This window comes from Microtus oregoni, unplaced genomic scaffold, assembly GCF_018167655.1.
Source record: "Microtus oregoni isolate MIOR12 unplaced genomic scaffold, Mior012 000012F_ref0000307, whole genome shotgun sequence".
NCBI lineage: Eukaryota > Metazoa > Chordata > Mammalia > Rodentia > Cricetidae > Microtus > Microtus oregoni.
Window position 1 is genome coordinate 21,174,452 of NW_024543071.1, and position 26,512 is coordinate 21,200,963.

Here is a 26,512-nt window from a genome sequence, read left to right on the forward strand (position 1 = left end):
TGCACCCCAAGGTGCGCTTACCGGGAAGATTCTAGCCAATGTTCATCCTAGGTCGGAGCTGAATCGCGTCTGCATGGGAGCAGGGCATGGCGTCTCTCTGAGGCGTCTGCTCCCGAGAGGAGAGCTGTGGAGTCTGAGCTCACTTCCTGTTCCTCCCAGTGTTCTGTTCTGTTTACTCCTCCCACCTATCTTCTAACCAATAAAATGGGCCGAGGCAGTTCCTTTATTAGCCAATCACCTTCCTCCATCACTACTGTATGTGCTGACGTGTTTCTGCAGTTTGCTCCAATGTAAAAACTTAGCAATACCAGACCAAGTGGCTCTTTTGAGACTAAGACAGGAAAGGATAATTAGTAATGACACTTCTCATTTGTTTACTTGTAATGCAGTGAGAAGGGAATACTGCATCTAGAAATTCTAGAAATGTGACTCTTCCTTGAAACAACTATTCTTTTAGGAAGAAAAGGAAGGCATATGGAGCATATGGTTATCAATAGGAAAGAAAATGCATGGTCAGTTCTAACCTTAGAACAGCAAATCAAAAGGATGTTTAAAATTTTACCTTGTATTGACACTAACTAGCAAAGCAGGGCAAACCTGACCATGCAGGTGCATTCCTCCCTGTGACTTATCTTTTATTTGTTTCAAATATAAAAACTTACAGTGACTCTAAGTAAGCTCAGCCAAAGAGCTTTGGTACAACCTTCCTATTCACATTCTGTTTTATATGTATGTATGTGGATGTGTGTGTATAATCAGATATATATATATATATATATATATATATATATATATATGTGTATGTACATACACATATGTGAAAATCAGTGGTGACCCTTGTGTGTTGTTTCTTGGGAGATGTCAAGATTATTTTTAGAGATAGTGTATATCACTGGGAAACATAGAACACTAATTAGGCTGCATTGGATGTCTACAAGCTCCCAGGATCTCTTGTTCTGTCTTCCTAGTGTTAGCCTAGTGTTGGTATAACAAGCACATACCAACATGCCTGGCATATATATATATATATATATATATATATATATATATATATTTCAGATATTGGATTTTGGTACTCAGGTTTGTGTGGCCAGCATGTTAGTGAGTGAAATATCTCTCTAGCACTCTCTTGTATGCCCCAAGCTTCACAATATGTGCAATAACCTGATGTGTTAGGAACTCTATTTTCTTTTGTTTCTTACCTAAATTGTAATCAGGTCTAAGAGCAGGTGCACAAATTAAATATATTTATTAATGAAAACATGCAGAAGAAAAATGACTATGAATTCTTTTATTATATTAGTTAATTTACAGTGAAGTTCTATTTTAACTGAAGATGAGATACACATTAGCACAAGGGTAATAACATACTTGCAGAGAATAGAAAATAGCAGTATATTTGTGCAGTAATTCCATAAACTGCAAAATGATTGACAGGTGCTTTCTGGGTCTTGACAAATGGTTATACATGAAAGAGGGGAAGGACATCTTGTCCCTGATGGATAAAGAAATGGATGATGGTCTAGAGTGAAAATGTAGAAAGCAACACAACATGATCCATAAAGTCAGGTCTCCTTTAGACAGGAATGAAGCAGAGCTGGTAAGGAGGTGGCAGAGAGGCAAATCCATTGACCACTGGGGTTGTATCAATGTCCTTAGCACTAACTAGAGATTTCAACTTAAAGTTCTGTAAAATGGCAGTCAGAAATAGAAACAGCTCCATTCGTGCCAGGCCCTCTCCTGCACAAATCCGTTTTCCTAAAGGGGGAAAAAACAAAGATTACTATTTTCATTTGTAAATGTGATAATCACTGCACTTGTAACTGACACAAGAGTCTATAAATGAAGGGTAAATTATTGGATGCATGGGTAGATGAATGGCTACATGAAAGGACAATAATGAGTCAAATAGAAAAATATAGAACAAATTTGATTCTCAATGAACTCATACTATTAAATATACTGTTCAAAAATATTTTTTATGTTAGTGTGGTTGTTCACATCTGTAATCAGACTGCCTTGGAGACTGAGGAATAGGGATTCTATGTTAATTATCAAAAATAACAAAGCAAACGACAGAAGCTGCACATTCAAAGCAGAATACACACGGGAGGTGTAGACTCAATATACATTACTCTCATCCTAAATGAGAAGAAACAGGATTACTGATTATCTTTGCAGACTGTTCTACAACATCTACAATATCACCATCATCTCATGATGATCTTAGCATTTCTGGAATGCTGAACTGAGTAAAAATGCTCTGATCTAGGAGTTCATGAACTGTTTTTTAATGATAAGTGATTTCTTCTTTTAATTCTCTACTAATTTTGAGGAAACTAGAAAGTAATTTATTAGGATACTGCTCCAGTTTTGCATTAATATGTAAGGTTGGAGAGATAAATATGCTGATTATATCCCTAATAACCCAGAGATCTGGGGGTCCTTCTCATTGTCCTAGTCCAGCTGAATTTTAATAAGGATTATTCATTCATGTGTTTACACCTGGGGCTTTCTGGTACTTTTCAGTATTTTTGGAGACTTGTAATTGTATAGTTGAGCATGAAAGAGTGAGTTAGCAAAAACGACCTGAATATAAACTATGATGTCGCAGTTTTTACGGTGAGTTAGTGAACTGTGAATGGTCTTTGCTTTCTTTGGTATTTCTGTGATGTAAGCTAAATAAAGAATACGAACGCCCTACACTCTAATTTTCTCAATTGTGAACAATGGACGAACCCTCAAAACCTCACTTTCATAGCCTGACAGAGAAGAAATCTCTTTATCATGACATGCATAAACACTGAAAGTCATACTCCTGATCACTGGCCATTAGGGGGCCACTATGTAAGTCTCCACAGATCCTCGTGTCCCTGGATCCATGGAAATGAATTTTTATTACCTGTTGAAAAAGGCATGAAGTAGTCACTTTTCCTAAAGTTTCCATTCTTATCTAGAAAGTGGCCAGGGTCAAATATCTCTGGGTTGGGAAATTCCTTGCTGTCATTCAGCACTGATGACAGTGATGCTATTACTGTTGTTCCCTGTAACAACACACAGAAACAAATAAAGTTAAAAAGAAATCATAGAACTAAGACAAATCAGGAAAATGACCTAGTTCACCTTCTGCTCCATAGCAGGGATGAAGTGCAAAGAACAGTAGGGACATTTCAACACATAGGGCAGTTAAGTAGCAGGGAGGAGTGTGAGGTCAGGCACAGTCGTGTGGCTAACATGCCTTCAGTGACATTTCACATAAGTGCTTGAAGTCAAACTTCTGAGTCTCTTCTTCCTTTTCTTCAGATTTAACTCATTCTTCTCTGACCACTGGCTGCTCTAGCTCATCACATCTTTCTACATACACCTAATATAAATTATTTTCCAAGTGGAATAATTTATTGAGTGCTTTGAACAGAATAGGAGGCCATTCATTATGTACAATAGGGAAGATTTGGAAAGATGATTGTATCTCCTTTTTCTCTCATTTATAGAATTTATCTATTTATCTCTGTTTTTCTATTAGAAGAAAGTAACTTCAGGGCAATGTGCCAGAGTAGACATGCGTAGTCTTGTATATAATCTATCTATATGGAAGCACAGGCACAAACACAGAAATGAACATATATATGTATATGTGTCAAAAATAAAGGATGAGAACACAATTTGAGAGAAGGAAATGGAGGAATGGAATGGAGAGGAAAGGGAAACAATAAAATAAAACAAAATATGATAAAGGTAAGATGATCCGGTTACAGCTAAATCAATAAAACTTCTGGAGCTACACAGAAATTACTGGGAGGTGGTGCTGGCAAGTTCTCTTTAACTAGGACACAAACTAACATTATATCATTTCAAACTTTTTAGGAATGTGGTCTACAAATATTTTGCAAGGCTGCCTGCCACACATATTAGAATGCAGTTTAACTGTATTTTAAAATTGTGAAACTTAAAAGAATATTATTGATATAGTAAATTATGTGAAAATTAAGTTCTAGTGTCAATAGGCATTGAGTTTAGTATATTTATAATCATTTCTTCACATGTTGTCTGTGACTGTTTCTCTGCTGCTATGAGAGTTTCTTAAGGGGCAGCATAATCTTCTTGGCCTAGGAAGTCTGAAATCTTTGAAAACCATTATGGCAAAAATCATTGGTTTCTTCATATCTGTTAGTTCTGCTGAGATCAGTGGCTCCATTCTGATCTAAAAAAATCATTTATATATGTGTAGGAAGGTAAAATCAGCTGTGAAACCACCAAGTTGTTTCACAAAGGACAAGAATGAAATATTCTATTTCACTAGATCCGTAAGAGACCACTCATATCATTAACCTTCAGGAGAGAGATGACAGGATATAAGTTTAGCTGATACAACACTCACCTCAAACTAGGATTTAAACACAAGGAAGTTACGAGGAGATAGGCCGTTTCTAGTTTGCCCTTTGTTCTACTTATTATTTAGTTGTCCCTAAGGACATAACATAAAAAAAACGTTTGCATATTGGTCACAGACCTCAACAGTCTTACCTCAGGAGAATCCTTTAGCTGAATGGAGCAGAATGACAGCCTAACCCATATACTAAGTCTGTCATCACACAGCAAGACCCACTGCCATCTGGCAAAGTAAGTTCTACCTTTTCCACATGATGTTAGTAACTGGAACCTTAACAATATAGTTTGCCCATTCCCTAAAATACAAGACTTCCCAGAGAAAGTAAATTCAACCTTTGTGAATGAGTTATTGCTATAAAATTTTGTATTTTTCATCTGCAGTTTTTGGTGTCTTCAAAGTAGCACTAAGTGGCCACAGAAATGAAATAAGTACAAACATAACCACATCAGTGAAGATTTTAAAATATTTTTTAAGCCAACAGTTTGATTTTAATATAAAAACTCTAACAAGATTTTGGAAAAAAAACTATGAACAGAATTTTCTTAAAATAGAAATAATAGGGAACATGTAGTGGAGAAATCCAATATAAATGTGCTAAAACATATACAGTCAGTGATCATGAATAAGCAATATATATATATATAACCATAAAATGTATAGAGGAAAATTTTGAAAATAAGGAACAGACTTTTGTGATAAAATTCATCTCAAAGTAAAAATCTGTGTTCCTAGGTCATGCTCATGCCTAATTGGCTCCATAATAAAGTATCTCTTACACACTTAAATAAATCAGACTAAAATTTTTCATCTGCTCTACACAACTATCAGTATAAAACCTGACATAGATAGAGATACTAAAGTCACTATCCTTCATCCTAATCAGAAATGAGACAAGTGATACCCATTGCAAACATGTCTGTTCATCACTATCCTGCAATTCATCATACTGAGGAGAAAATAAGAACACGGGAATATGAAAAGTAAATAGAAAACTATTAGCCCACATAACACTTTCAATTTCAGATATGTTTATATAAACATTGTTAGAAATAATAAAATTCACATGTTCAGATAAGAACAAGGCCAACAAAGTGATTACATAAATTGTTTCCATTAAGCAAATGGAAAGAATAGCAGAGGCGGTGCTAGAGAAAAGATATTCAATGTTCAGAAAACCTCTAATAAGATATTCACAGACTGCATAAATGAAAAGAAACAAGACAGAAAAATAAACACCACAAATAAATGATTGATTGGCATAACCTTATTGATGAGTTGACGTTCCATGCTATCAATTCCTCCCAATTTAAGGATTTTTTTCATAATGATAAAAATCCAGAAAAGACTTTTGGAAAACTGACAAAATGTTGAAAAATACCTCAGCGTTGTCAGACAGTATTTGGAAGACAGAGCAAATGTGGAAGTGTCATTACCGGTTCTATCTGCACCTGCAGTAGAGCTGCCCCTCTGATTACGAAACAGGGTAATCCACCAGCAGCACCAGATAACTCAGATAACACTGGATAACACTGTGAACCTGTGAGCATCAAGAGCACAGAGGTGGAGCAGGGAAGAGACAACTAACCTTGGGGATGAGGTAGTTCCTGAATTTAATGTCACAGGTCACTGCATGGGGCAGGCTGTTAGGAAGGAGGTTGATGAATCTCTGGACCTCATGAATCACGGCATCTGTATAGGGCATGTGGCTCCTGTCCTGCATGCAGGGGCTGCGGTTTCTGCCAACCACACGATCAATCTCTTCCTGGACTTTAGCTAGTTGGTCACAGTGAAAAAGGGGAGAACAGTAGAATTTTATATGTTTCCTCCAGCCTCTCTCTGGTTTTCCTCCCTCATTCCTGCCTCTCCTCCACACTTAAGGCCTTGATTCTGGCACCCCAGTAATCCATAACTATCTATTCTCTGTCCCTTTCCTAAAAAGATCTGTCTTTCTTTGTCCCTTCTTTACATCTAATGTCTGTGGTTCTACAGATTGTAGCTTGGTTATCATTGATTTAACAGCTATATCTAAATTTAAGTAAATACATATAATTGTCTTTGTGGGTTTGGATTATATCACGCAGGGTGATTTTTTCTAGTTCCCTCCATTTCATGAGAATTTCACGATTTAATTCTTCTTGAATGATTGAGCTAATATTCCATTGAATAAATGTGCCACATTAAAAAAAATCTATTCTGTTTAGGTACATCTAATTCATTTTCAATTTTCTAGCTTTTATGAACAAAGCAGCAATGAACATGGTTGAGCAAGTGTTTCTGTGATAGAATAAAACAACTGTTAAGTTTATGCCCAAGAGTAACATAAGTGTATCTTGAGGTAGATTTTTTTTCTTTCTTCCTGGCATACTGTCACACTAATATCTACAATGGCTATATAGATTTGCTCTTCTCCAAAAAATGCATAAGTGCTCCCCTTTATCCACAACTTTTCCAGCATAAGCTGTCACTTTTTAAAAATTGATTTTCGCCATTCCAATGGGTGTAGGGTGAAATCTCAAAGAAGATTTGATTTTGCATTTTCCATGATGACTAAGGTTTGTGAACATTTAAGTTTCTCTCAGACATTTGAAATTTATCTTTTGAGAATTCTTTGCTTAGATCTGTACCCCATTTATTAATTGGGTTATTTGTTTTCTTGATATCTCATTTTTGAATTCTTTATATATTTTGGATTCTACTCCTATATTGGATGTGTAGTTGATAAAAATATTTCCCCATTCTTTAGCCTGTTATTTTTTCCTAATGATGTTGTCTTTGCCATGAAGAAGCTTTCAGTTTCATGAGGTTCCAGTATGCTATTATTAATGAAGTGAGGGGCAAGGGGAAGCATGTATATGAATGTGTGTGTGTGTAGATGGCGAGATGTAACTGAAATTTCATTTCCAATGCATAAAAGTCAAACAGATGTTGTCCTATGTGGATATATAAGAAACATTCATTTTATAAATATGAATATATTTCAGAAGTAGCTAAAGATGTTGAACTGTTCTTTCCTGAGTGTGGGAACAAAACTGAAAAATCTTTCAAATTGTACACATGCAGCACACATGTATTCATAAATGTACATGCTTTAGTATGTGGTTGTAAGAGACTATTATATTTAAATCCAGATTTAGTATCTGACTTCTATATTTTTTATTTCATATTTTAATTACTAATACTTTATTTCCTGGTATGGCTCCTAAATAATAAACATATCCTGGTCTATCATAGTATCTTATAGAATGACAGTGTTATAAATCTACAACACACATTTCTGTATGAATATATGTATAAATACTTTTATCCATAAATAAAAATGCACACTTATACTTATTTTGGAACACCACATTGTGCTGTGTATGGCCTGACATTGTGCCAAAGGTGTGTTTTTATGGGCTTCCTAGATGTCCAAATGAAGGGGTTTATGTTTCCTGGCCTTCCCCTATGTTCTGTTCCTTTGTTTTGTCCAATTCCAATGTGCTATTTTTTTGCTGTGTCATACTATATTTATCACATTTTCTTATATTATTTATTATTCTATAGAAGCCTTCTTGTTTTCCACAGAGAGGCACAAAAAAGGTATTTTTATGTGGAGAGAAACTGGAAAGAGTAGAGGGAGGAGAAACCGTAATTCTGATATATTATGTAAAAAAATCCATTTACAAAAAAGGGGAAAAACAGAAAATTGGCTTATAATACTTTGCAATACAAACATTCATTGTTAGATTAATTGTAATTACATAAATATTTATCATCATGAAAATTATGATTATTTTCCATTATTAGCAGTCTTTTAGATTAATGGCTACATTTTCATTTGTAATTTTCCATTTTTTGAGTTATAATTGTGCTGGAAATTTAAGTAGATAATTCTAAATGCTGGGAATATAGTCTCAATTAAAAGGAGCATTCAACTACAGATTGTTTCTTTTTCATTCCCTTTTTCTTTTCACACCTACATCACCCACATGGTAAATATTGAATTTGAAGCTTCCCAGGACTGGTACCCAGCAACTTCTATGATACTCTCACCCTCCCACAAGTGCTATTGATGCTACTAGAGCCCATAACTTGTTGTGACTTTACTTCAGACAATAGGATGTAAAATGTTCTCACAAATTTCATGAAATGATGTAAAATTAGATTAAAATTATGGATAATGTGGATGTCTCATCTGCCTTTTATTTTATAAACACATAAGAAGCCAGCTGATCTTGAGATTTCTGGTGTAGCCTGGATGAGGATAGTTTACATGTGCCTCAGGGATTTCCATGAAGGGTTCTATTCTTCTATTAAGTTCTGAGAACACTGTGAGTCTGTCTCTTGGATGGATGTTTTGAATCCATTCTGATTATTACATGAGAAATACTTTCTATTATGGTGGTGAAATAAGGAGTTCCGATTTAGTTCTTTCATCTAGAGGACTGACCCCGCTGCACACATTCATGGAACAAGACAGAGAACAGGCTCTGAGATCCAGAATTTTGGGAATCAAATGTTGCTGGCCTCTGCTTTCATCCCAATGTATTGGTCATTCCCTGTCTATCATCAATGTTTCAGGTAAAGGGCTTCTTTAACTCAGTTTCTTTGAATATTATTTTCTGCTGGGCAGTGGAGGCACATGCCTTTTATCCCAGTCCTCAAGAGGAAGGAGCAGGTAAATTACTGTGAGATCAAGGCCAGCCTGGTCTATAAAAGCTAGTTCCTGGACAGACTCCAAAACTGCAGAGAAACCCTGTCTCAAAAAGCATTAAAAAACAAAAGAAGAATTTTATGTTCCTGGACACAGGGGTCACATGCTGAATGGGAATAGGAAGGGAGCTTTAGCAAGGTCAAAATCCTGTATACAAATTTGTTTCCTATTTAAGCTTCTATTGCTTTGGAACCAGATTCTTCACAGGTCTGTAGATAGAGATACACAGCTTGTCTGTCTTACCACATGCATGATGTTCATCTAACGTTTATGTTTCAACATCTTTCCTGCTCTATGTTTTCCTCATTCCTAATGTTATTATTCCAGAACTTTGTTGAAGCCTTCTTATTGTTTTTTCTTCCTATACTAAAAATATGATTTATGTTCGTGCTTTTATTTTGTAGTATTCATTGGCCACAGGAGAAAGAGTGTGTTTTATATATACTGGACCACTGGATCAGTTTTAAGTTATGCTGTAAAAGAAAACACTATTGATACATTTGAAAATAAATCATTGTTCAACATAGGTTTAAGGAAATAGACTTCTCAAGTAAGAAAAGTCCTTACTCTATATTTCTGCATTGTTCAAAAAATGTTTCTAGAGAGTCTAAATGTTTTGACTTCTTCTCAGAATACACATTATCCTAGCCAGACTTAGTAAATCCTAGGTATTCGACTTATGTTTCAGTGAGGTGAGTTTTCTCCATTCCAAAGTTAGATTCATCAGAACGAGGGAAGGAAACTGAAAGGTTTAGCTGACCTGAGACATGACTTAAGAATAAAAGAACATGTGTATCCATAGTACAATAAATACTAGCCATGCCTGTTACAATTTACCATCCAGAAATCTCAGATACTGACCAGACTTTGATTGTTTCTCTTACAGTCTATTTCTTTAATCATGCTGTTCATTACAGCCATTGAGTGGAATAGAAGGTGAAGGACTGAGACTTCTGTAATAAAAACAACACACAGGACACTAGCAGAGTCTTTCCAGCATCTTATAGGAACACTATGGTCCCCAACTATGTCCTCACCTGTGACATCAGGATGCTTCAGCAGGAGCAGTAAAGCGTATCTCAGTGTTGTGCTTGTTGTCTCTGTCCCAGCACCAAACAGGTCACTCACAGTCGTTACCAAATTTTCAAGTGTAAATTCTGAGTGTTGATTGTCGTTTGTCTGAGAATAATTTAATGCAATAATGTAATAAATCTTTATCGGCACATCTCATTACATACTCTGCAGTTTTATACAAGTTTATGCATTTACTACTAAAAGTGTAAAATTTAAAGTAAAACTCCTTAACATCCATTCCAAATGGTCATTCTAACTGTATAGAAGTTTACTGAGTCGTGTAGACATTGGGTCTAGTTGATTTGACAAGATGTTTTATATATGTGCAAGTTACTTTTTATAATAAGACTTCTGCAAAATATTTATTTTGTTTCCAACAAATTTCTTGAAAGGAGAAATTAACACATCTTTTTCAAAGACTAGCACGGATTTTTATAAATTTTGATTTCACTCTTAATCCCTGACTAGTGTAACTCTTGCAATGATGTGATTATCTGCACTTAAGTGCAGTTTTCTACTTTTATACATTTAAAAATAAATGAAACATTTTATTCATTATCCATTTTGTCCTATAAAACCATATGAAGAAAACTGTGTGATAGGTCTAATCTTGGGACATGCAGATTCATACATAAAAATGAATGCCTGTATTTTCAGTACAATAATGAACAGGGGAAGACATTTAACTGTATCTTTGGGAATTCCCTATTAAACTAAGGTGGGGCTGTAATGAGATTTTTGTCATTCAGTTCAACAAATTCATTCTTTCTCAATACATTAATAACTAGATTTTCTCTTAGTTTTAAAAAGTAATATATTATTTCAGGTGTCTCTAATATTCTTATCCATCCATCTATTGATGAGGTTTAGATTGATTATCTCAGCTATTTTGAGAAACAGTGTAGTAAACAACACAAATGTGCAGGTGCCTTTTCCATATGCTGATATTCTTTGGATATAATCTCAGATTCAGTCTAAGACCCCCTTCATTACATAGGACCCATACCTGTCACTGTTAAGGGTCTAAGAATTGTTGGTCAATTCTCTAGTTGATTACTCTAAAGGACAAGGTATTAAAATGATTCCTAATAAATTACTACTACATCCATAAATCAGAACTTTCATACTTTTCATCAGAGAAACTTTTACTTGTAGGAGATGACAATTAATACAGAGACAGTCAACTGTTCAATGTACACAGAATATGGCACTCTGACTTGAGCACCCCTAAATCATAACACACTCCTCCCCAGGTTTAAGGATCTTTGTGGAAGAGGAGGCAGGAATGTTGTAAGAGCCATCTGTGATCAATAACATCAAGGAACCAGTGTTTTCTGGACACAAAAGGACAGAAGAACAAGAAAACTCACAGTGACTGTGACAGTCACACAAAAACTGTGGAAGTTTCATCAGATAAAAACACAATACAAAGTTGGGGTGGGGAAAAAATATGAAACCCCACCTCTAGCTGATTAGATCCTGGGAAGAAGTAGTCAGTTTCTTACAATGATGTGACCCAATGGTGAAAAGAGGGAAAGAAAGAACTCACAAAGTTTGGAAAGAAGAATTAAGAGGATGAAGAGGAGGGTAACGAAAATTGAGGCTTATGTTTAAATTACATCACATTAATTCTCAAATGAACCCTGAGCTGTGGTGGCGCACGTCTTTAATCCCAGCACTCGGGAGGCAGAGGCAAGTAGATAACTGTGAGTTCGAGGTCAACCTTGTCTACAAGAGCTAGTTCCAGGACAGGCTCCAAGGCTACAGAGAGACCCTGTCTAGAACCCCCCCCCAAAAAAATTCTCATATGATTCATGGAATATTGCAAAAATAAAATTAAATAAATGTATCAAACATAAAAAACAATTTAAATATCTTCTGGCAGAGCTACAGTAATGAAAGCAGTGAAGTATTGACACACAAATCAATATCAATACCAATAGAGCTTTGATAACCAGGGGTGAACCTAAACATCTATGGTCAATATTTTTACAACTGAGTTCCAAGATTGCTTCATCTAAAGGAAGAGTCTTCACCAGATGATGGTAGAACTACATAAAAAGAATAATGCTGGAAATATAAAATAGGGATAAGCTTCATTCCCTGTGACTTGGACTTATGGATTACAGAACAAAGTGTCAAAATCCAGATAAACCAGATTTCATCCACAACAAAATGCTGATGCACTCAAGACATAGCTAAGAATATGCAGATGACAACCCACAGGATGGAAATACGTTTCCTTGTCATTTCTTTGGAAAGGTTTATATCTAGATACATGCATAATTTCTTAGCTCCACACAGAAAGGAGTCTAATGGGCAAAATATTAGAATAAAATTTTTCTGAAGACCCTGAAAGGCAAAACATCACATAAAAAGATGTCCATATTCACTGTCTATTTAGGAGATATCTCTTGAATCTGCCCGGAGGTACCACTTCATACTAACTGAATCGGTGTTAATAATTAAGTTTCAAAATTAAAACTTTCGGCAGCTATTTGGTGAATAGAGGATCTCAAAGACATAAAATACTGTATTAATGTGAATTTCTAAACAGGATCTTAAAAAGAAAAACATAAAGAAAGGTATTATCATTTGACTCAGATGCCCCAGTCCTGGGAATATAAACAGAGAACGTATCTGCATATGTTCACATATATAGCTTAGAGTTGCCCTAGGTAGAACATAAGAAACATATCCATCATGAGGAATAAGTACATTGTGTTATTAATGCATGAAAATGTAGTTTGCTGCAAAAGATGGAGGAAGTACTGAAAAAAGATGAACTAAAAAAAAATGTTTAAGATTCCAAACAAGTACAAGAAAACAGAAATTGGAAGCCACATATACTGAGCCAGTTTAAATGATCCGTTCATCACAGAAAGTCTGTACATACAGAAACCACACTAACAATTGCTAAAGATGGTGTGAAGGGAGCAGAGTGATCAGTAGTGGGTGTGGTATGTTTTGTCATAGTAAGGGATTGCTTTCCAACAAAAAGGAGCTGGTAGCTCCATTGCTTTGAAATCACATAAAATATCATCATAATGTAAGGGAAATATGACTACAGCTCTGAGATATCACTTTATACTTAGTGGACTAACTTTGTGAACTATATCTTATAAAAAATATATATTAAAAAGGCACAAATGAGCTTGGCAGTGGTGGTGTATGCCTTCAATCTGAACACTTTGAAGTCAAAAACAGGCAGATCTCACTGAGTTTGAGTCCAGCGTGGTCTACAAATCAAGTTCCAGGACAGCCAGGATTGTTACACAAAGAAATCTTTTCTTGAAAAAAACAAACAAATACAAAACCAAGCAAAAAAGGCACAAAATAGACAAAACAGTCTTTCAAAAGAAAATAGAAATATTGGGTGACACAGATTCCAGAATATTAATTATTGCTACGCACTTGCAGTAACGAAGAACTCAGAAGTGTGAACCTCTAGCAAAAGACAATCTAAGATCGGTGCAGTAAAATCAACGCCCACAACCAAACCCAAACATCTAGAGTCAACTGGTTTTTCTGAGTTCTGAAGATATTCAATGAAAAATTATCTTTTGAATAAATTACAAAATGCCAATGCAGTTCATGCTGTCAGGATACCCAGTAGATACCAATTCTCAACCGCTTTTGGTGAAAATTAACTTGAACTTGTATTCAAAGCCTCATTCCTCCATACACCTTCTCTTTCCACCACATACTTCTCTTTACATCACTCAATCCTTCTGAAACTAACTCCTGTATCTATCCTTTTAAAATAACAATATGGCCAGATCTATTTTAATTCACTAGACATGCAGGAATTCTAAGACACAACATGTGCATTTACGGTGCTAGTATTCCCACTGCCATGATAGTTGGTTATTTTCTACTTGATTAGGATTCTTTCCCAGCTTACCTTCCCTTTGTATCCTTCTTCTCCTCAGTTACAATTTTTAAAGAACAGAGCCAATATGTTTTAGTTAACAAATTCCCTCTATATTATCAGTAACCATATGGTGCATCCCAATGCATAATAAATACTAAAACTGTTTTTCAAATAATCCAGACTTAAAGCATCTCTGACAAACATTTCAGTGTTCCACAAACCACAATATTCAGGCAAACACACAAATTTATATTAATATTTTACCTGCTTTAGTTTAGTCAGGTAATAATCAATAAAGTCCCGAGGGTTTGCAACATTCAAAGATTCCTGATGTTCTTTAATTTTTTCCAAAAGGTAACTTCTGATATAATTAACATTTTTTGGTATTGTGCGATGACTTCCTGGACAATAGTCAATTAGTGAAGGGAAATTATTGCAGACCTACAAAATCAGACAGAGAAACTTTTGTTAAGGTGTACTGTTTTACTTTTAGTCTTATGTGTGGTGTGTATATGCATCCATGTGTGTGACAGGTGTGTGTGGGTGCCTTGGAAGTCACAGATATCAGATCCAATCTGATGTGATAATGGTTTTGGGACACCTAACATGGGTACTTAAATTGGGCTTTAGTCCTTTGGAAGATCAACACATATTTTTAACCACTGCTTCATCTCTCCAACCCTTTCCAAAGAATTTTTTTTGAAGAAACAGAGATGAGGAAATACACATACCCATAATATATAGCAAGACCAACTTGGGTTTATAGATTCAGACACAAATAAAAATAATGTCCAATAAAAGAAGGAGGTGTTTATCACAGAAACAATTCCCTGTGATAGCAGAGAGATTTGGGGGGGAAAGACCTTCCTGAATGATCAAAGATCATAATCAAGTTTCAACATTCATAAATCCCTTTAGTATAAATAGTACTTTGAAAACTGACTAATGACTTATACCACATATTTTCTACAAGTCTGAAGTATAATATAATATAAATCTTGGGTATCTCATCACTGCCCTGAACTGTGAAGATCTTGGAGCCCTGGTTCTGCAGTACCAACCCTTCTCATGCTCCAGCAGATCACATATGGGGTGGATGCTAAGGTGAATCATTTCATAACCCTTGCTCTGGCCCTACACAGTTGCAGTGTTGGCCAGCCCTCCAGGTCTCCCCCTATCTTCACAACCAGGGTGAGCTCTCTGGTACACCTGGCAGGTTCACCCCTAATAGCGATGAGCTTCTTTCATACCCTCAGAATTATCTCCCCCACACCTCAGGGTAAGATCTACTGGGTTACCCATGCAAAGTATAGAGGCCATTCTTCCACGTGCCGCAAATGGTAAAGTGCAGGATCAAGTCTCCCTCTCTGATGACCTCGAGGTCAGCCCTGCAACCTGCCACAAGCTACAAAAGAGGAGAGACAATCTCTCCCCAACACATACCATCATAAGACAGATGAGGGAAGGGCCAGATCTCCTATGCTCACATTTTCTAAGCTGGTTCATATGCAGCCCACCATCCCAATTAATAGGGTCAGTAAGGTCAATAGGGTCTGGTCAGCTGTAATACCCATGGAGGTACAGGCCCTGCTTTCTCAGTTGCTGAAGTTGGTAAAGAGGAGTTTCAGGTCCCTCGCACACCACAGGTGGCAGTGGCAAGGGGAGGAGGACATCTTTCTCTCACTCTTACCACCACATGGCATATTTGTAGGTGTGGTCACTATTCCACTCTCATAACCTCAGGGCCAGCTCACCTGTGCCTCTACCCACAGGGTCCACTCTACTGTGCTGCCCAGGCTAGGAGTAGAGCCTGCTTTAATGAGTGCTGAATCTGATAAGGGCAGGGGGTTTCATCTCCCTCATCTGCCTGAGGCGTAAGGGGTTTAATGGTAAAGGGGACATACCTCCCCAACCACACCAATAAATGACATACAAGTAGTAGGGCCAGCTCTCTCACACTCATAATTCGTGGTTGACTCACCTACACCCCTGTGTGCAATGTTCAACTCTTCTGTACTGTCCAGGCAAGGTATAGGGTCTGTTCTTCTGAGTTCTGCTGATAGTAGGGGCACGGGCAGCTTTCCAGCTCTTATGACCTCTGGACCAGCTCTCTCACCTGCCACACTAAGTATGGGGTGTCTCTCTCACGCCCATGCCACCATTTGGCAGATGAGGGCCAGGTCAGAATCCCAACCTCACATGCTTAGGGTTGGCACACTCGCATCACTACTAGCAGGATTAGCACCACTGTGGAACCCAAAAGAGGGGCAGGGCCCACTTTTCCTAGGGCTTCAGCCAGTGAGTGACCTGATCTACAGCCCTTTCCTCTTGGCCATATGTGCTATCAGAAGCTATGGACATCAACACAGACCATGACAGCAACAGGTCCATATACTCAGATATGGACCCTGTCTGCAGCCAAGTGCCAGACATCACCATGGCCCTGTGTGGCAACCAAGCCACCCACCGCAGCCCACTCCTCCCTGTTTCACTTCTTCAGATGGGTCTTTCTCCATCTGTACTGAGCCATTCTATCTCTGTCTTTCCCACATCACACCGTACATTTGCTCACCATAGCAGTGTCCGACTGCTTGGTGCCTTATTGCACTGGGGCAGCCCTAATCACTGTCATTCTTTACGGAGAGTTAGGAGATGCCAGTTTAGCATAGGACAATTCTGAGAATATGTATGTGGGTCACAGAGCATCAAATGACTCCTCATTTCTACCTGTTTATTTGTTAACTAGGATTCCAGCAGACACATCAAGCCACTGAAACTACTCAGTGTTTCCTGGCAGATTGCATTGTCATAAATATTCTTTTCCATTTAAGGGAATATTCTTTCAAAACTAAAATATTCCTGCCTAGTAGTATGATGAGGATGTGTTTAATAATCGAAAAGATAAGAATTATGCGTGGAAGAAGGCCCTATGAACAACTGACCACACTTGTAGATGTGAGTGCGAGACTTTGTACAAACAGCTCTGTGAACATCAACTGGAAAAATCAATGGATACGGAGCTAGCAGTCTCAAGCCAACCTGAAAATCGCCTTTCAGTTTTGCTAAAGACTAACACCTGCCTTCCAGATATTCTTTCCATAATATAGTATTCAGAACTGTGGTGTCTAATAACCTCAATTTTTGGTCCGTATTGAATTTGACCTTTGAGAATGAAAGACTATGAATCTGTTCTCAGAAAAAAAAAAAAAAAAGATCTTGACTTCACCTGCATCCAGGGGGAGCTCAGAATCCTGACATTCTCATTCACTTTTCCCATCAAGTTAAGAAAATTCTGATCTTTATAATCAAAACGATTCTGGAAAACAGTGGAGCAGATGACATTGCAGGGAGCACAGCTCAAGATGAACGTGGGGTCACATGGTAAACCTGAAGAAGCAATTGGAAAAATATTATTAAAATAGTCAAAGAAGAAGTTTTGGCTTTGCTAACAGGTAAAGAGTCTTTAGAAGTTTTAAACCATATCCTATCTACAATTTTTCTAACAACTAAGCATTCATTATATGTAGAATCAATATACCACTTTAATCTTCAATTTGAGGTGGCCTCATCCTCAGTAGCTAAATAAGAACAGCTCATATCTATTGCACCAATTCTTATACTTTTAACTATATGGTATTTGAAAGAAAACCAAAGATTTTAAAAACCTAATATTTCTAGTATTCTGAACAGAACTGCTTCTTACTAGAATGTCTAGTTTCCATGTACCACTCAGATGAATGTAGAAGAGTGTACACCTGAAATATCTGCAGCCACAGTGAGTAAACCAAAGAAGCAAGTATTGATCCTAGGAAGGAGGAACCCCACTGCAGGTGAGTTCTGGTATTAGAAGAAAAAAAAGCATGGGAGACTTCCTCCTAGTTACATAAGAATAATTTGTAATCTCAAGAATAGCCACTTCTATGTGGATGAAAACATTCATTTTACAGTTAGATTTCAAGAGGGGGAAACAATATAAGGCAGTGATAGAGACTTCCCCCTTTTCATCTCATCATTTAAAACAACACATTTTCTCCAGAGGAAGTAAATGCAGTCTTTGAAAAATAGACACAAAGTATAACAAGGTCAGTGCTAGACAGAGAGCTCTGCATTCAAAGTACTTGCGGCTGTTTTAGAGAACCAAAGTTCAGTTCTGAGCAGCCTCCTGGTGGCTCATAACTTACGGTAACCCCAGTTCCAGAGGAACATGATACAATTTTCTTACTTCTGTGGCACCAGGTACAAAAGTGGTGCACACGTGTATATGCAGGCAAACATTTATACACATAAAATAAAAATAAACAATCTTTTTAATTCTAACTAAGAAGTCTTGTGTAGGCTGCAGTAGGACAAATGGAAATGGAGCTTCCAGAAGTGTGATGATAGGGAGGCATGTTCGAAGCACACGCTACATTTCTGCAAAATGTCTATATGAAGCTCACACTGTATACGTATTAGTGACAAAATGTCTATATGAAGCTCACACTGTATACGTATTAGTGACAATAATGGTTAGTTTTTACCAAGGCCAGCTGGCCTGGGTCTGAAAAAGCATGGGATAAATCTGGACTAGCTGAACATAGTGGACAAAGAGGAATACTGAGAACTCAAGAACAATCGCAGTGGGTTTTTGATCCTACTGCACGTACTGGCTTTGGGGGAGCCTAGGCAGTTTGGATGCTCACCTTACTAGACCTGGATAGAGATGGGCACTCCTTGGGCTTCCCACAGGTCAGGGAACCCTGATTGCTCTTCCAGCAGATGAGGGAGGGGGACTTGATCGGGGGAGGGGGAGGGAAATGGGAGGCGGTGGTGGGAAGGGGGCAGAAATCCTTAATAAATAAATAAATTTAAAAAAAGAAACAAAAAAAGAAATTAATAATTATTATGTTCAACAAAACTACATAGCATATCTAGGCATAAGTGTGGTTTGTAGATTTGTAAACATTTCCCAAAATCACCATTATTAAAGATGCTGATATAATGCTTAAAATTTTTGTAACACATAGGTGTATGATATTACAGGTCAAAAAATTACAAGGAAATTTCATATTTAGGCCTATTTTTATTTGTGTAAATGTGTTCAGATGTGTGTGTGTGTGTGTGTGTGTGTGTGTGTGTGTGTGTGATGTACATCTGGGTAGTCTAGGAGAGTATGTTGGATCTCATCGAGTTACCTGATATGAGCATTGGGAACCCATTGTTGCTTCTTTAAAGGAGCAATCTCTCTCAAGTGATAAGCCATCTCACTGCAGCTCTCAGAACAGCTTTTTCTGATGTCTTTTCTATAGTGAGTTTGCTTTGCTCAAATGATGAATACACTTTCCATTCAAACTGATTCAAAATTCATATGTGTAGACCCCACATAAGGATCACATAAAATAAGTGTTTTGAATAAATTATGAAACATTTAAATATAGAAAACTCCTTGATAGTGTTGTGGCTATGCCAGGGTTTAAAAACATGACTATATCTTATGCTATTAGGAAATGTTTTATTTGAGCCAAAAACATCGAAGGGTAAAAGATTGCGACATTTCTTATGTGTATGCAAGCTGTTCACAGATGAAATTTGATTTTTAGCCTTTCCTTTCACTTTATTTGGAAAAAAACCTTAAAGTCCTTAAAAATAAAATAGGTAATCAGATTTTTTTTTACAGGAAAGAAACTTCTGAAGTAGCATTTATAGCGGTAGCAAAAGAAAAGTGTTTCATTTTCTACAAAAACACACAAAATGTTGAACTTGAGCATAGGTGACCGGCAGGATTAAAAACAGAATCAAAAGGTTAACAATAGCAGTTCATTTTAAAAGACATAATTTAATTAAGAAATAATTTCCTTGTTCTCTTTGTGCATCTTGCAGATTTGTGCTATCATATGTGTTTCGATAGATGCAATTCAAAACAGTAAGTGCGATGATATAAAAATAGTGAAGCTGTTTACATTTAATGATTTATATATGCTCATTTAATGATTTATATATGTTGAACAATTCCTGAAACTCTGGGATGAATCCAATTACATCACAGTGCATAATCACTTTCATGCAATATGAATTTGGTTACAAATATTTTATTGAAAAGATAAATTTCTCCATGTTCATCAGAGATGTAAGCCTATAATTTTTTCCTTTTTGCTATCTCTCTCTCTCTCTCTCTCTCTCCTCTGTGTGTGTGGGATGTGTATCTTAATCCTGTTCTTCTTTTCTTTTATGCTTTGCCCACTTTTGTTACCAGGGAAATACCAACATTGTAAAAAGATTTTTAGAAACACTTCATCGTTTTCTATTTTATCCAATAATTTGAGGAGTATAGGTTTTGGTTCCTTTTGGAAAATCTGATAGAATTATGCACTGAATCCACCTTGTCCTGGCATATTGCAGTTGAGAGATTTTCAATTTCTGCTTCTTTATCATTGAATGTTTCAAGTCTATTTGAATTATTTATTTTACCTTGATTTGGATTTGGCAGGCTAGACACATATCTGTTTATTTCATATTTTTCAGTTTGGTGGGACATAACTTTTTAGTCCATCCTTGAGATTGCTTGAATTTTAGGTTGGGCAGTGGTGACACATACCTTTAATCCCAGTACCCAGAAGACAGAGGCAGATGAATTTCTGTGAGTTTGAGGCCAGCCTGGTCTACATAGCTAGCTCCAGGAAAGCCAGGGGTACACAGAGAAACTGTGACTCAAAGCATAGCACTGATTTGTCCAGGAACTTATGATCTAGTCATGTCCGACCTCAAACTCACAAACATATACCTATCTCTGACTCCTGAGTGTTGCAGGAGGTCCTCCCACTCCTCCAGCCTATCACCACTGAGGTACCAGCCCATTGGGGCGTGGTTTCTCTCCCTTTAAAAAAGCGGCCACTTCCCTCTCCTCTCTCTCTCTTCACTTCCTGCTCCGCAGGCAACTAGACTCCTTTCCTGGTTGCGTAGAGGGCTGTTGCCTGGGACAGTGATCTGTAAGTTTTTTCCCCTTTAAATAAATACCACCCTAATAATCATAACCCCGAATTGGTGTGGCATTGTTTGTGACTTAGGCCTTCACCTGAGTGCTAGGTTTAAAAGTATGTACCCCCACATCCAGCCTTCTTACTACCTACTTCTTATGTTATTATTTGGTCATTTTTGAAGACTTTATATATCCATCACTAAGTTATTAATTTGAGATTTCTCAAATGTTTTATATAGGCTAGCACCCATAATGCTGGAAGGTGCTTTGTGGGCTACCAAGAAAGAAAAGTAGTGATCAAGATCACCCAGATATAAACTCATAGTTACAATAACAACTTGGCTGGCAAGGCAGATCAACTGGTGCACAGTGAGAATGATCATCGTGGAAGTTACAAACAGCATTCTCTTTTGGATAAAGGCCTGTGCCAGGATATAAATTCCATAATCATCACTATTATCTGGTCAAGATCTTCTGCCTAGAAATATCATCAACTTCTGGGGGAATCTGCTACTATCACTCTGCTTAATGGGCATAGTATTAACTCCAAATAAATTCCTGCTATGTCTATTGATCAATGCCTCTCTCAATCTACATTAGAGAAACTTAGTTGTGGTAGATGATGTTTAGCACAGAGACCCACAGCTATTTAAGGCACAGAGGAAAAAGACTATGGTATTATGGGCCATAAATGGGAAATCTATGTCTCACTGCTTCTTCCTAAACCTTGGTGATCAAAATGAAAGAAGGGAAAGAAAAAGGCAAAGATCCTTGAATAAAAGGAGGCAGAAAGAGCTTAAGAGCCAGAAGTTGTGGATAACTATGAGGAAATGGTGTCTTCTGGGCACAGCGGGCCAGATGCATGATTAGACTCACAGGAAATATGACAGTATGCCCAATATTTGTGCAAGCCAAAGCCCAAAAATCATCCTTGCATGGAGATAGAATTTAGACATAATGTTCTACGTTAATGGATGAGTTATTGTCAATTAGTAGCTTCTGGAAGAGGAAGGGTCAATTTTCTCTAAGAGAGTAGCCCCTGATAAATTGGCCATGCTTTGTTGGAAGACCACACACAGAATAATATTTGAACATCACAAATTGGCCTTTGGAGGAAATATACAAAAAAATTGTTAGGAAGAAAAGTAGGTATCTATGAGAAAAATTAGAGGGGAAAGCATAAATAGAATATAATAAAAATGGGACATTTCTGTAGGGCTAGTAAGGTGATGGGCCTGAGAAAAAAACTACTACTTAGTCAGCTTGACCAGCATAATTCTTTACTACATTCTAAATCATATCCTTTTATTTATAGGTAAATGTAGCTACCACCCCCTATTAAAAAAAACAACAACTTCTTTTTACAGCAAATAGAGATCATTAGAAAAAAGCCACAATTGGATACAATGCAGATACCAACTGATTGTGGGAATCCTACCCTTAATAGATACAAATGCATCACAACTCCTGCATCTGTGACTCAGGAAACATCACAGAAGAGGAGGCAGAAAGATTGGAAGAATCAGAATATCAAGAAGTCTAGTAGAAAACAGTCCCTCTTAGAAATGACTTTAAAACAATACTGCAAAAAATGGCAAAATCAGTAGATGTGCTAATGTGGAAAGGGAAAAATTTCAGAGTCCAAACCCTAGACAGGGAACTTCATACAACTAATGACTGCTGGGGTAAGGATAACTATCCTTTCCAATGGTTAAGCTGTCTTACTGGTTGTCCAAGTGCAGAGTAGTCAACCCTGAAATCATATATATGATACCTTACAACAAAGAGTACTGAAGAGGTTGTGTACATATGTGTACAAGGACATACATATATAAAATACTAATCAAAGGAAAAAAGGCTATCAACTATATAGTAGGAAGGGCATGAGAAGGGACAAGAGAGGGTATCTGGGAAGTGATAGAAAGAGAAAAGAAGAAGAATTAATGGTATTCTATTTCAATTAAAACATTTCTTTTAACAAGTACCTAATTCTGAAAGAACTAATGAAAATTTTCTTACAAAAATCTTACATGCCAAGCACAAATCATATTTGATAAGATATTAAATGAAAACATTAAGTAGGGTATATAGGAAAGTGGGTATGCGTCTCAGAGGAGTTGGTTGGAGATCATGATGAAAACACATTATATAAGATTCTCAATGAAGTAAATAATTTTTAAACAAATCACAACACAATTCTGAGATCATGCAATAATAGAAAAAATAATCGATGAAAATTCTATTGTACTTGGCTAAGAATTGAAAACCTTAAATCATATCAGTGTTACCTAGGACTGTAAACATTAGCCTAGAAGAATCCCTGTACTGTTCAGTTAATTTGCTCAAATGTCTGTAATCCAATAAAATGAAAACAAATATCCTCTGACTGGCATCTGCCACTATTATAAATAGCAATTATTCTGTGGTGAAACGATCCACAAAGACAAAGTACACTTGTGCTCCTGGAAATGCACAATTATGCAGCTCAAAAGAAAATTAACATGAAATGCATATCAGTTGTTTCTGATTTAGAAACAAAGAAAATTTTAGATAGGATATGATTAACATGTCATATCCACATACCTAAACTAAGATGTGATGCATACACCTACACTTACCATTGGTTTTTCTCAGTTCCTCCACAAGGCACTGTGCTTCTTCTTGAACGCGGTCCTCAATGCTTCTTTTCCCCATGCCCAAATTCCGCAGAGTCATGAGTGAGAATCTCCTTGTCTCTTTCCATCTGTTTCCATTACTAAAAACAATGCCTAAAGAAACAGTAAAACACTAGAAAAATATTCTAGACTTCTCTTAGGACTGGAGAGGGAGGGGGAGAGTGAGTGGGAGGGAAATGGGAGGAGGAGAGGAGGTGGAAATTTTTAATAAATAAATAAATTTTAAAAAGAAAAAACTAAAATGAATAAAAATAAATATAAAAATAAAAGTCATATCTTATGTAAAGAGACAGTTCTGTAACTAATCAGTGTTAAAATAAAGAATAAAGTGTAAAATAAAAAAAGAAAATACTCTAGGAACAAATGAGAGATTTGATGGGTGGAAACAACAGAGGTCCAACCAGTACCTAGGGAAGAGGTCCCACCCCTTCTTTTAGTCTTCACTTTCACAAGAAACACTGTGAAACACTCATATAAGCATGTATAGTTACTTACCACGGCCTTTACTAACTCTTTCAGCCATTGGGGAGCTTCCTCTGCCAGCAAACTCCTCCCCATGATCAATCAGAGCCTCCTTCACTGCTTCATACCCATGCAACACCACAGCGGGCTTCATGCCCAAGTACAGGGTGAAGACAGGGCCATAGACTTTTGAGAACTGAAAACAGGAAAAAATCATGTGAATACTAGCAAAAAAAAACGTCATTTTAATTTTCATGGTGTCAACTTCATTCCCATTGATATTATCCCTCATTATATTTTAATATTCTTTAGTTAGACAAATCTTGGTTTCAAATGGTTCTGAAGCCTACTCATATAACATTATGGTGAATATCAATTATTGATCACCTACAGTGAACTATGTAATGACTCAAAGCTCAGGTAGTTGTTACACAAAGATTACAATGAATTTTCACACTAAAACATTCAGCAGGATGCTGACAACCTGAACTCCATGTAGGACACACGCCTGCATTCTGTCTGCCCCCACTCTCTCAGTGCCTGCCCACCTTACCCACAGTCACTCCTGCCATCCTTCTTACCATGCCACAGTCCCCCAACTCATGCATAAAGACCCTGTTTGAACAAAGACCACTCCACTCTGACCTATAGAATTCCAGCCCAAAGATGTGGAGACCCTCTACTCAACAACAGTCCACTATAGTTAGAAGACCAGAGCAGAAGTGGAAGCCAAGAACAAAATACCCAAACTACTAAAACCATACTACTATAATTAAAGATTTAATGCCTATACATCAGATTTCTTATGCCGTATTTACAGGTTTAGAAAAACAACAGAGGACTTCATAGGGAGCACAAAAGACCAAGAATAGTCAAGACATTTCTAAGGAGTAAAAATACTGTTTGCGCTAAAACAATACCTGACAGCAAATTATATTAAAGAGTTATAGTGGTAAAACCGTAGGACCTTCACAAAAAATAGACAAGTAGAACAATGGAATAGACAAAATGATGCATAAATAAAGCTTTAAGGTGAGATCCATTTAGTTTGGAAATGTAAATTTGTAAGTTGCCACATTTGATTCTATTGAGCAGCCAGATTAGGTATACTGTTACTAAAATCACAGAGAGTGGACACCACAGGAGATGTACCATAGGCATGCAATATTCCCTGGGGAAAAAAAACAACATTTCATTCTATGGCAGAATTCTTAGCCCCAAACTTAGGGTTTTCAAAAATTAACACTGAATATAAATATCATCAATATGCTGAAGTCTTAGCTTCATTCTTGCATTTCTTGTGTTATTCCATGTCCATTGATCTATAGTCAAATTAAGCATCAGTTATGTTTTTAAAGTTAAGCTTCAAATAGATAACTTGAGTAAAAACATATATCTAAAATTCTACCTGACTTATTGAATAAAACATTACTCACTATTGGTCTTCAATCAAATATAATGGAAAAGGTTGGGCTTTTTTTGTTAAGATAAGAAATATCTACAAACTTTGCAATTTTGTGGGATTTTTTTTATACAATGCAAAGATGTAAGTGTCCTTTCATCAGAAACCTCACTCGTTACTGATTTTCTGACCATGACCAGCTATAAAGTAATAAGGTACACAATGCTTTGCAAGAATTTTTACTTTGTGATTATTTATAGCAATATTACCTCAAATACTAGATTTTCATCTAAAGCAACTTTCAGTTTATCTTCTTTATAAGGTACTGGCGGAGCACAAAGAATACTTACATTGCTCAAGCACTGGCTGAAATTCTTCACATCTATTTGGAAGAAGTTGCCAAAAACTGGGAGAGGAGTGGGGCCAGGAGGGAGCTTTTCTCTCTCAGAGCTCTGTCTCCATATTGAGAGGAGAAACAGACAGGATAGGCTGAGCACCAGGAACACAACTGCATCCATGGAGATTCTCCTCTCTGACACAGCTGTGATCAGCCAGTATGGAGCTTTTATAACACTACCTGCAAATTCAACATGTCCTTCTTTGAAACATCATTGACTGATCTGTCAGGTAACCTTTAATCTCTCTCTCTCTCTCTAGTAGACTTTGTCCTACTGATTGAGGTCAAAATGGAGATGTTCTTTTCCCTTATCCTTCTTTACAGGTATCCATTTGAATTTCTAGTTTAACAGTACATATTGGAGTCTAAGTATTTCTAATAAGAATAAACAAACATATTTGTAATGTGTAACAATTCTTGGGAAGCAGTAAATTAATCTTGAGATGATAGAAAACACATCACCCTGTCCATTCTCATGTTAGTGAACAGGTAAAAATATAAGACTTATGGATAGTTTGTATATCCCATGAAATATATTTATTTTTTAACAAAGCTTTACTATGTAGCTTAGGTTGACCTCAAACTGATAA

General features: G+C 36.7%; 1 protein-coding gene across 1 annotated transcript; it reads right to left on the reverse strand.

The window, feature by feature from the left end:
• Positions 1 to 1,276: 1,276 nt before the first annotated feature.
• Positions 1,277 to 26,091, reverse strand: LOC121453780 (cytochrome P450 2C27-like). Its single transcript, XM_041660688.1, has 9 exons — positions 25,876 to 26,091; positions 24,157 to 24,319; positions 23,605 to 23,754; positions 17,258 to 17,418; positions 14,296 to 14,472; positions 10,121 to 10,262; positions 5,976 to 6,163; positions 2,903 to 3,044; positions 1,277 to 1,758 (listed from the first exon to the last, which is right to left on the reverse strand). Exons 1-9 carry the CDS (start codon positions 26,041 to 26,043, stop codon positions 1,577 to 1,579), a joined length of 1,473 nt encoding a protein of 490 aa, XP_041516622.1. The 5' UTR covers positions 26,044 to 26,091; the 3' UTR covers positions 1,277 to 1,576.
• Positions 26,092 to 26,512: the final 421 nt, after the last annotated feature.